The sequence below is a fragment of the Palaemon carinicauda genome, chromosome 45 (genome assembly GCF_036898095.1).
Source record: "Palaemon carinicauda isolate YSFRI2023 chromosome 45, ASM3689809v2, whole genome shotgun sequence".
Classification (NCBI taxonomy): domain Eukaryota; kingdom Metazoa; phylum Arthropoda; class Malacostraca; order Decapoda; family Palaemonidae; genus Palaemon; species Palaemon carinicauda.
The window spans coordinates 19978490-19990989 of NC_090769.1; the positions used below are offsets into that span (position 1 = coordinate 19978490).

Here is a 12500-nt window from a genome sequence, read left to right on the forward strand (position 1 = left end):
CGTTAAGAAGGAACCATATTAAAAAGCTTCTTACTACCAAATATTGATCATAGGGAAACTGATTCTCACACGTGTTTAAATATATATATATATATATATATATATATATATATATATATATATATATATATATATATATATATATATATATATATATATATATATATATATATAAAGAAGACCACCTTTTAAACACGTGGTATTGAAGGTTATTGCTATATCAGCAGTATTTATCATATACACGTTTTTTTTTTCTACTTTTCTGAATATTTACTATATTTCTCTCTGTTTATTTAAGCTGACATAATCAGGAAACATTCCTGGAAGTTCTTTGGAACAGGTATGATGGGTGATGTATATAATTTTCGTATGTATGTGTGTATGTATGTATGTATGCATGTATGTATTTGTGTCTGTGTTCACCAATAATCCGTTCAACTTTGATATGGAATAATCATAATAAACAATGAAGCCACAAACTGTTGGCTCATCACATAGCTTCAAAGAAGGCTCATCAGGAGGTCAATGAACTAGCATACTTACAGTGAGCCATCCACCTTTATCTGTATGCACTCCTGCTTCGTAGTAATTAAGGCTCTTTTTCAATGAATCTCCTACTCCATTCATTTACCAAACACACTGTATATCTTCTCTTCCTTATCAGAAATATTTTGTTGATACGGCTTCCACTGCACTCCATTCTCTCCGCATGTTCAAACCATCTTTTCACATTTTCTCACCTTCTTCGCCGAATATTTGCAATAGCATATTGCTGGTCAATTTAATCTTTCATCCTTCTTTTACTCAGTAAAAGCAAGACATCTAAGTAGTTTCAAACATTTGTCTTTCATTTAAGCTTAATATCTAAACTTAAATTCCCTATAAATATAGGTTCAATAGTCATTACTCTTCTCCTTCTTAAGATCTTTTCAATAAACATGGCTACCTTCCTATCTCCTCAATTCTTTGAATCATCTCTCCACTCATCTATCTCTCTCTCTCTCTCTCTCTCTCTCTCTCTCTCTCTCTCTCTCTCTCTCTCTCTCTCTCTATATATATATATATATATATATATATATGTGTGTGTGTATACACTATATTATATATATATATATATATATATATATATGTGTGTGTGTGTGTGTGTGTATACACTATATATATATATATATATATATATATATATATATATATATATATATATATATATATATATATACATACATACACATATGATATGCATATATATACACATGTAAACATAGATTACACACACACACATATATATATATATATAATATATAAATATATATATATGTATGTATATATATAAATATATATATATATATATTTATATATAGTTTTTCATTTATTCCAAAACCCTCCGTTACATTCATTACCTCCAAATTCCTTATTCACAGTTGTTAATTACTTTCCTTGTAGTCTCCTTACTTCCTTTCCTCAATGGGCTATTTTCCCTGTTGGGGCCCCCGGGCTTATAGCATTCATCTTTTACAACTACGATTGTAGCTTAGCAAGTAATAATGAGGATAATATACAAATGTACCTTCAGGGGTTTTAACAGTTTCTTTATGCAGAAGATTAAACATCACATCTTCTACATCACATACATACCTTATCTTTTATCCCTCTCGCTATTTTTCTGACTTATCATATCACTGCATAGTTAAAAGATAATAAATATCCAAGGGATGATAGCAAATGCTTATCTTAAAACCACATTTACACGAGAGCCATCGTAATTCTAGTAATATTATTATCAATAATACTTGCTAAGCTACAACCCTGGTTGGAAAAGCAGGATGCTATAAGCCCACTCAAAACCACCTTTACACGAGACCCATCCTAATTCTAGTAATATTATTATTATTATTACTTCTAAGGTATAACCCGAGTTGGAAAAGCAGGATGCTTTAAGCCCAAAAGATTTAACAAGGAAAATAAATTCTAGCAATATTATTATCATTATTACTTCTAAGCTACAACCCTAGTTGGAAAAGCAGAATGCTATAAACCCAAAAGCTTTAACAAGGAAAATAACTCAATGAGGAAAGGGAATAAGGATATATACTACAAGAGAAGTTTAAGAATAATAACATTAAAATAAATCTATTTTATATAAACTATAAAAAAAATAGTAAGAGAAATAAGATAGAATAGAGTGCACGAGTGTACCCTCAAGCAAGAGAACTCTACCCCAAGACAGTGGAAGACCATGGTACAGAAGCTATGGCTCTACCCAAGACTAGAGAACAATGGTTTGATTTTGGAGAGTCCTTCTCCTAAAGATAATTTTATCTTGTTAACATTAATCTTTCTGGAAAATTAAAATGATTATGTACACACTTTATATATATATACATATATATATATATATATATATATATATATATATATATATATATATATATATATATATATATATATATATGTGTGTGTGTGTGTGTGTGTGTGGGTGGGTGTGTGTATATATATATGTATGTATATATATGTATATATACAGTATATACACACACCCACACATATATATATATATATATATATATATATATATATATATATATATATACATATATATACATATATATATACGTACAAATATATATGCGTATATATATCACTACTAAATCCTTATACTACCTATTTCATAATCTGATTTCTTAAGCTACCTTTCAAATCAAAATCTGACATATTCTTTTTTTCGAGACAATACAGAGCCCTTTACATCTGTCCAGATGTAATCTCTCTCTCTCTCTCTCTCTCTCTCTCTCTCTCTCTCTCTCTCTCTCTCTCTCTCTCTCTCTCTCTCTCTCTCTCTCTGCTTACATAACGTGCTTCTAGGCTTTCATATTGATAGGAGTATATCCACTTAACATTAAGATGAGGCTCAAGCAAAGCTAATCGAAAACTGACAGCACACTCACGACCCCAATTCTCACCATATTACCCCACTATCTTACCCCACTTAAGAGAAAATGGTTGGAGGTAGTAGTCCTTGCACAAAGCCGGAAACCTTGTCAACGGACATACAGAATAATAACAAAACTCAGGTGCATAGAACAGGTATCCAAGTACAGGGGATGGACCTTTCCCTGCCCAGATGCGTCCCATTGTCTTTAAAGACTGAAGAAATGTAGTCTGAGTTTTACAATGCATGTTATGTACATGCAGATCTCACCTCTAAAACCCCGTGTCATAAGGTCGATATTTACGTACTAGCTACTTTCTTTGTTGGTTTTGTGTCCGGCAGAGATTTGCAAAGGAAGTCAACCCTGATTTCGGTTCTTCCGAGCCTTATTATGATCCGTTTCCCATTGCGCAAACTGAACTTTGCAATAGTGTAATGTAGTTTGTACGCAACTTGGCGATATCGTAAGTGTTGTATAAAATGGTGATATCCGCTGATAAAACAGAGTGAAAGACGTGTTACTACACGTGACTTCTAATCACTGGGCATTTAATCAGTTTTCTCCTATTGATAAGAGTGAAGTGATATATATTTCATATCGACCAAGTTGTGGAATAATCTTCCTAATCAGGTAGTTTACCTCAAAAGTTCAAACTTGCAGCAAATGTTCCAATGTTGAACACGCTGACACAAGTCTCTTTTTATAGTTTATATATGAAAGATCTGTTTTAATGTCGTTACTGTTTTCAAAATATTTCATTTTAATTGTTCATTAATTCTCATATAGTTTATCTATTTCTTTATTTCCTTTCCTCACGAGACTATTTTTCCTTGGAGTCCTTGGGCTTATAGCATCCTGCTTTTCCAACTAGGATTATAGCTTAGGTGATGATGAAAATAATAATAATAATAATAACAATAATAATAATAATAATAATGATGATAATGATAATGATGATGATGATAGTAATAATACCTAGAGGGGCACTCAGTAGAGCGCAGACCTCCGCCGCAGCAGCTTATTTCTCGACCTTTTGCTCGACCTTGACCCTTGCCCTTAACATGTATTAATTGGCGTGGATTTTCATACCCTCAAATATGAACCAAGTTTCATAGTTTATATAGGAAATATTTATTTCAATGTTGTTACTGCTCTTAAAATATCCCATTTTTCCTTGTTTCCTTTCCTCACTGGCCTATTTTCCCCGTTGGAGCCCCTGGGCTTATAGCATCCTGCTTTTCCAACTAAGGTTGTAGCTTAGCAAGTAATAATAATAATAATAATAATAATAATAATAATAATAATAATAATAATAACTGAAACATTGAACGTTTCATTTCCCTTAAGACGGCTAAGCTGTCCTACGAAGCACAGTTATGCAAAAAATCATTTTGCACGTGGAAGAATGGAAGGACGGTTTTGAGCATTCAAGCTAACAAAAGAATCTCTCTCTCTCTCTCTCTCTCTCTCTCTCTCTCTCTCTCTCTCTTGCAACAACAATGAACCAAGGCTGTATTCCATGACAGGTGCAACCTACAGGTGCAGCCGACAGATCTCGGAGAAAAAGGAGAGCATCTGGAAGTTGTGTCACGGTTGAATAGCTATCAAGTCTTCCCATTCTTCTTCTTCTTGCCCTGGGAGACAAACAAGCTTACTTTTTGACGATTGTTTTCTGTGAAAGGCTGGCTGCTGTAAGGTGAGGACAACAGATAGCGTTGTCAAAACAAGTTACTTAAACGATGGGGGATAAGTGTCTTTAAGTGTCTTGCATCACAGATCTTGTATTGTGTATATTTATCTTATTTTTTTTAAATATTTAAATTTTCCCTTCTGCAAACCATCCACATTAACGCTGTTTAATGTCTCGTTTGCTTTGATATATGCAAATGCTTTCCTTCCTCGCAGAATATTCATGAACGAGAGCGTGACATCTACACAAAGAATTAAATGGAATTATATCAACCTGTAGTAACGGACACTATTATTATTATTATTATTATTATTATTATTATTATTATTATTATTACTATTATTTGCTAAGCTACAACCCTAGTTGGAAAAGCAGGATGCTATAAACCCAAAGGCTCTAACAGAGAAAATAGCTCAGTGAGGAAAGGAAATAATGAAATATACTAAAAGATAAGTTTAAGAACAATATCAACATCAAAATAACTTTCATATATAAACAACATAAACTTCAAAATAACAACCGGAAGAGAAACAAGATAGAACAGTGTGCCTGAGTGTACCCTCAAGCAAGAGAACTCTAACCCAAAGACAGTGGAAGACCTTGGTACAGAGGCTATGGCACTACCCAAGACTAGAGAACAATAGTTTGATTTTGGAGTGTACTTTCCCTAGAAGAGCTGCTTACCATAGATAAAGAGTCTCTTCTACCATTACCAGGAGGAAAGTAGCCACTGAACAACTAGGGTTAGGTAATATAAACGCCAACACACACACACACACACACACACACACACACACACACACACACATTAGTTCCTTAACTACTTTTGGGGAGTTACGACATTTTGTCAAAATGCCCCCCTCCCCGTCCAGAGAAAAGCTACGGGCAATCATCAAAGAAAAATTAACTACTGAATCGTGGGTGAATATTAATCAGTTTATATATCTATTCTGGATGCTTATCAACAGCATGGTAAGCTCCTGACACATATTTCACCATTTATCTAGCAAACTCTATCATTCACTATTTTTTCTCTCCTGAGAAAAATTCTTCCTAAAAAAGCCATGTATTTTCGACATTCAAATTTCCATTAAATTATTCATTCTCATTTAGATCAGGAATACTATACCTAATAATTCAACCTCTCACTTTCCTTTCCATTGAAACTTCTTGGCACAACCACCCTGCCATGTTCAAAATTAGTCCAATAAAGATTTAAACTCCTTCAAAAAGGTTCTCTTCCAAACTCACTATCACAAGTCATACTTTTGCCAAACTTAGTCTTAGCCACACGCAATCACTATATGTATACCCTATACCTACACACATTATCATTAAACTTTGGTCTACTTTATCAACACAAGTTCCAAAACAAAAGGCTTTCTCCCCTAGAACATATCACTGCATCCTACATTAATTCTTATCAACATCCCAGCCTCCCATATGCAGAGGCCAAAGGCCATTTGGTGACTTTCACAGAGGAAGTGATATAAGCATTTATTTACTTGGCTGCTTCTGTTTGTGGATGCCTCCAAGAAGGGTTTGGGGAGTGCACCTGAGGAATTGAATACTTCAGGCATGCGAGTCCCAGAAGGAAACCACTTGCCTCTTGGCTAACGCTCCCGCGGAGATTTCCAGCTTCGCCTTCAATGGGGATGGTGTAGGTCAGCCAGAGGCGAAGTTGGTTTCGCCATCCTTCTCTTTTTTGTGGTCGCTTGGCTTCCTACAAGAGTAAAACTGGGATTGCTATCGGCCTAAGGAGAGAGTGTTAAGCTGCCATTTATAGAGGATTTCTGATTTCCTCAACTCAAGAGGTTCCCAGCCCTTATCTATGCACTCTTTTACGTGGAAGTATAAGGTATCTACTCTATGACATTTACAAGGGCAACAGTTTTCACATTACACCACTTACTATGACTACAGTAGCAGTTCTCAGGGTTGTGGTGGCCTATGTGGTAGCGTCCCTGACTGGTGATCGCCAGACTGGGGTTCGAGTCACGCTCAAACTTGTTAATTCCTTTGGTCGCTGCATCCTCACCACCCTTGTGAGTTAAGGATTGGGGTTTGGGGGAGCCTATAGGTCTACCTGCTGAGTCATCAGCAGCCATTGCCTGGCCCTCCTTGCTCCTAGCTTGGGTGGAGAGGGGGCTTTGGCGCTAATCCTATGCATTTATGGTCAGTCTCTAGGGTATTGTCCTGCTTAATAGGGCAATGTCACTGTCACTTGCCTCTGCTATTTATGAGAGGCTGCAGCTGTCTTCTGTTACCAGCTGCCTTAGCGCAAGAGCCCGTGGCCTGTACCTTCAGCGCAGGTCGTTCTAACGCCTGCCTACCAGCTGGCTTCAGGAGGGAGAATCTCATCCACCATTTACAGGGTATGTTCTCCCTCAATGTATTCGCAACCCTGAGTATTGGCACTACTTATTTAAAAGCATCAAGGTTATAGCAATTACTGTCTCTGTGGGCTCACTTATTCTTAAATGACTGGACCAAACACATATATGGGTGCTAAGTTTGAGAAACGGATGAAGGGCGAGATAGGAGTCATTGGAAATCTATCATGGGCTCATAGAATCAGCAATATGGGATTGTGTGTATAAAGGAGCAGCAGAAGGAAGAGCAGCAGCAGCAGTAGGAGCAACAGAAGGAAGAGGATCAGCAGTAAGAAGAGCAGGAGCAGCAGGAGAAGGAACAGGATCAGCAGTAGGATGAGCAGCATCTGGAGTAGGAGCAGTAGCAGCAATAGGAGCAACAGAAGGAAGAGGATCAGCAGTAGGAAGAGTAGGAGCAGCAGGAGAAGGAACAGGATCAGCAGTAGGATGAGTAGGAGCTGGAGTAGGAGCAGTAGGAACAGCTGGAGTAGGAGCTGGAGCAACAGTAGGAGCAGAAGCACTGGGGGCTTTTTTCCTATACGTTTCCGAGCATACAAGTGATAGACGCATTTAGATCATAGGTCATTCTTTAATGCCACATTGCATGCCTTTACTACAACGTTTACTCAGTCATTAATGGACCCTTCACAAGCAGATTTTACTCAAAATGCTCAAATGGCCACTTTTCTTGGCTGCTACAGTTCAATGACATTCCTCCTCACAAAAAGTCTCAGACCAGCAATGGACAAAAACATTGGTTGCTAAAAAACGTAACAGAATGACACTCAGTGAGTTGCCCAGTGCAATTCTTTAGGGCAGGTAAATGGTACCTCCTTCTCGCATAATTTTAGAACTACATAAAAGTCCTGAACAATGGCTGATGTCTAAATGGAAGGAGTGAATGCTCCTGTTGTTACATAAATTAAGACTGTTGCCGCTTGTGTCCGGTGTACCACTGCCCTGCCGCATTGCTCTCCACCTTGGAGGAAACACATCTGCAGACAGGTAAAGGTCTCGTGAGTACCAGGTGCGAATACGAGATGAAAATCGTAGTTTTGAGAATCCTCGATGAGGGATTCTCCAATGATTAGAAGTTAAAGTGTTATGGGGACGTCATTTATTTATTGGAATGTCTTGAAATAAAGTAATGTTGTTTCTTCTTACCAGTAAATCCCCATCCTCTCTCTCTCTCTCTCTCTCTCTCTCTCTCTCTCTCTCTCTCTCTCTCTCTCTCTCTCTCTCTGACAACCTTTTCCATAATGCTTTAAAAACATTTATAGAGAGATAAGCAAGAAGGTGGCCTATGAAGTAACGTCCCTGACTGGTGATCGCCAGACTGGGGTTCGGGTTCTGCTCAAACTCGTTAGCTCCAGCTCCTTTCGTCGCCGCAACCTCACCATCCTTGTAAGCTAAGGATAGGTGGTTTGAGGGAGCCTGTAGGTCTATCTTCTGAGTCATCAGCAGTCATTGCCTGGGCCTCCGTGGGGTTTTGGGCGCTGATCATATGTATATATGGTCAGTCTCTAAGGCATTGTCCTGCTTGATAGGGTTGGATGAGAATTCCAAACCAAGACTGTACAAGGGAAGAAACAATCGCCTTTGAGAACAACATAAGATATCTTCTCTTAGGTGGTATGTAAATGACATCAAAAGTTGAAAAATCATTCAAACAAGCAATATATATATATATATATATATATATATATATATATATATATATATATATATATATATATATATATATATATATATATATATATATATATATATATATATATATACATATACAAACGTTTTTTATCAAACGAATTTTGTAGATTTGAGTACAAAGCCTCAGAAGAATATTGGGAGTTAAATGGCAGGCCAGGATTAGAAATGCAACTATAAGAGAGATTACTCGAGTGCCATATGTGGATGAGATCATGGTGAAGGGTAGATAGAGATGGTTTGGGCAGAGGTTAGTTCACCAAACGTTTACCTGGGCTCCACAAGGCACTAGAAGAGTTGGAAGACCCAAATCTACATGACTGAGAACTATGAAGCGTAAAGTATAAGAGATGATGAATGGAGAAGTATTGAATTAAAAGCTCAAGATAGAGAAGAATCTAACCGAGGCCCTTTACGTCAATAGGCGTAGGAGTAGGAGATGATGATAAAGCTGATATAAGTAAACAAGTACATAAACAAACACATAACAAGTAAACAAAGAGCCTCGGGTAATTGCAACATGGAAGGAAAACATAAAATTACATCAAGAAACGTGTGGATGCTGCGTGCACGAATGATGACATCAGGTATAAAATGTCTAAATATATCACAGATGATGTGTGCGAGAAATACATGCGTCTGAAAAGGTTGTCTTTTATCAAGGAAACTGAAAGATACCATTGAGAGTTTTTTTTTACCTGAATGAAGCCGGATATGTATTTATAAACGTATTGCACCTCGAGAGTAAAGAGTCTGGAGAAATGGTGGAGGTAAACTGTTCAGTATCTAAGATTTTTTTTTTCTTTTTAATACTAGAAAATTAGAATTTCAGTCTTGTTGATAATTCCCTCATTTGACCATCAGAATCTCATTTGACTCCTGTTCGGTAAATCATCACCACCTCCTCCTACGCCTATTGAGGCAAAGGGCCTCAGCTTCCCTATCTAATTCATGGTTGTAACATTCCAATTACCTATTAGCAATTTTTCCGTAGTATTTATAAACCGGGAGATTCTTAGCACCCAGCTACAACCCGGGACTGGGGGCCATTCTTTCATCTTCTCTATCCATGACTGACTAAATCCAAGGAGGATTCATTGACTAAATCCATTGAGGATTACTTGACTATACAACAAAGGATATTATTAATATAAATCCATAAAGGATTACTTGGCTAAATACATCAAAGGATATCATTAATATTATTACTAGCTAAGCTACAACCCTAGTTGGAAAAGCAAGATGCTATAACCCCAGGGGCTCCAACAGAGAAAAATAGCCCAGTGAGGAAAGGAAATAAGGAATAAACAAACGATTTAAAAAGTAATGAAAATTAAAATTAAATATTTTAAAAACATTAACAACATTAAAACAGATCTTTGATATATAAACTGTAAAAGGACTTATGCGAGTTTGAACCTTTGAAATTCCACTGATTTAACTACCCGATTAGGAAGATCATTCCACAACTTGGTCACAGCTGGATTAAAACTTCTAGAGTACTGTGTAGTATTGAGCCTCATGATAGAGAAGGCCTCACTGGACTACGGGCTGCAAGATTGCAAAAGCAAGTGTCTGGCCAAATGGGCCAGGCAATCAAGAAAAAAAAAGGCCTCACTATTATAATTAACCAGTTCCTTGTGATGCGCAGTGCCTATGGCATCTGACCCCTGCCGGTCCATACCGGGTTTTAAAAGGGCTAAAATAATGGCTACTTCGGTGAATACGTTTTCTATTTTCTCTGTCGTTAAGATAAGAATAACAATAAAACATGTGCAGCAACCTTCTTTTTGCTTGGCCATACCAAAGGATTTTGAATCTTTTCCCTCCTCGCTCCCCCTTCCTTCTGCTACCCGCCCCCTTCCCTCCCCCAGTTCCTTCTCCCTACTTGCTTTTTTCCCGATGCAGCCCCAGCAGGTGAACCGGGGTTTACAAGATCAAACGGTTTGCCGAACCCGGTTGTCAAACGGTTCGAAGAGGTGAAGTCAGCCACAAAGGCATAATAAGGTTTGTGGACAATGAAGCCCCGCCCACAAAAGTCAGGCGAAAACAGAATTTCTTCGAACGGTTCGACGAGCGTGTTCGACAACAGTGGTGTTCACATGTTCGAACACCACTTCAAAGACCTGTCCGTCGAACCGCGTTCGACCATGTATACCCATCTTAAGACCGCAAAAATTCCCTTTTTCTTTTTTTTTTTTTCTTTTTTTTTTTGCCAATCCTGTTCACCTAGAAAGAAGAAACAGTTCTTCTACCTTGGGGGAACACTAACGCCACCTGTGAGCACACACGAGTGCGGTCATCTCCTACCCCGCCCTTTTTATCGTCCATGCAACGTCACGTGTTAGGTCAAAACAGATGCAATAATCATTTTTTCTGTTTTTTTTTTAATTTTCGCTGAGGAAGTTACCGCTTTCTTTTTTACCTCACTGGTTGTAAGGAAGATATATATTTTTATCTTTTCTTTCGTTTGTCTACAGGGAAGTTGTGGGGGCCGATGTGGTAACGCCCCTGACTGGTGAGCGGCAGACTGGGTTCCGCTCAAACTCGATAGTTCCTTAGGTCGCTGCAACCTCACCATCCTTGAGAGCTAAGGATAGGGGGTCTCAGGGAGCCTGTAGGTCTATCTGCTGAGCCCTTGCCTGGCCCTCCTTGGTCCTAGCTTGGGTGGAAAGGGGCCCGGGCGCTAATTATATGTATATATGGTCAGTCTCTAGGGCATTATCCTGCTTGATAGGGCAACGTCACTGTCCCTTGCCTCTGCCATTCATGAGCGGCCTTTCAAATGTGTGGCTACAGCCTACAAGGAATGCTTTCATTGAAATTTTCTCAATTATAATCTTCTTTCGAACGCAGCTCTTCTAGGAGGAGGACACTCCAAAATCAAACCGTTGTTCTCTAATCTTGGGTAGTGCCATAGCCTCTATACCATTGTCTTCCACTGTCTTGGGCTAGAGTTCTCTTGCTTGAGGGTACACTCTAGCACACTGTTCTATCTTATATCTTATTTCTCTTCCTCTTGTTTTGTTAAAGTTTATATAGTTTATAAAGTGATATTTATTTTAATAGTGTTGCTCTTCTTAAAATATTTTATTTTTCCTTGTTTCCTTTCCTCACTGAGCAATTTTCCCTGTTGGAGCCCCTGGGCTTATAGCATCCTGCTTTTCCAACTAGGGTTGTGGCTTAGCAAGTAATAAATTATAATAATAATACGTTTGAAGATGTGTAGGAGAGTATGCACAAGTTATGGCATCTTGGTTTTGCAACTAGGATTGTAGCTTAGCTATTAATAATAATAATAATAATAATAATAATAATAATAATAATAATAACAACTCACTGTTGACCTCTCTTCAGGATCTACTTTCTATTCTATATATAAATAAGAAACCATCAAAGTATTCCTACGCGAGGACTAGAAAACTGGAACAAGGATCAAAACAAAAAAATTCGTGAGACAGTCAATTCTTGTCTGAAAGGAGCCCAGCACATCAAAGTCTTCTGAAAGAGATGGTGTCCTATAAATAATTCCCATCACAAACTCAAAAGCTAAAGTTTGAAAAATAGACCATGGAAAATTCTGGGAATTTGTGGAGCCATTTATGATATTACAATGGAATTGATATTAGTGATATTCTTGTTTGTGTGGATATAAGAATAGACGATTTCGGATATGATTGCGCACGCGCGCGCTCCCACGCACTCGCACATTACCTACCTCAAGGATATTATTATTATTATTATTATTATTATTATTACCTAAACTACAACTCTAGTTGGAAAAGCAGGATGCTATAAAGC

At 37.5% G+C, this 12500-nt stretch overlaps 1 protein-coding gene across 1 annotated transcript; it reads right to left on the minus strand.

Annotated features, from left to right (window-relative positions):
- Nucleotides 1-7178: 7178 nt before the first annotated feature.
- Nucleotides 7179-7562, minus strand: LOC137634834 (uncharacterized). Its single transcript, XM_068367387.1, has one exon. It carries the CDS (start codon nucleotides 7560-7562, stop codon nucleotides 7179-7181), a length of 384 nt encoding a protein of 127 aa, XP_068223488.1.
- Between the last annotated feature and the right edge of the window lie 4938 nt (nucleotides 7563-12500).

Excerpts from the sequence above, each read along its gene's own strand:
- LOC137634834 (XM_068367387.1), bottom strand. The coding sequence starts at position 7,562 with ATGCGTCTATCACTTGTATGCTCGGAAACGTATAGGAAAAAAGCCCCC.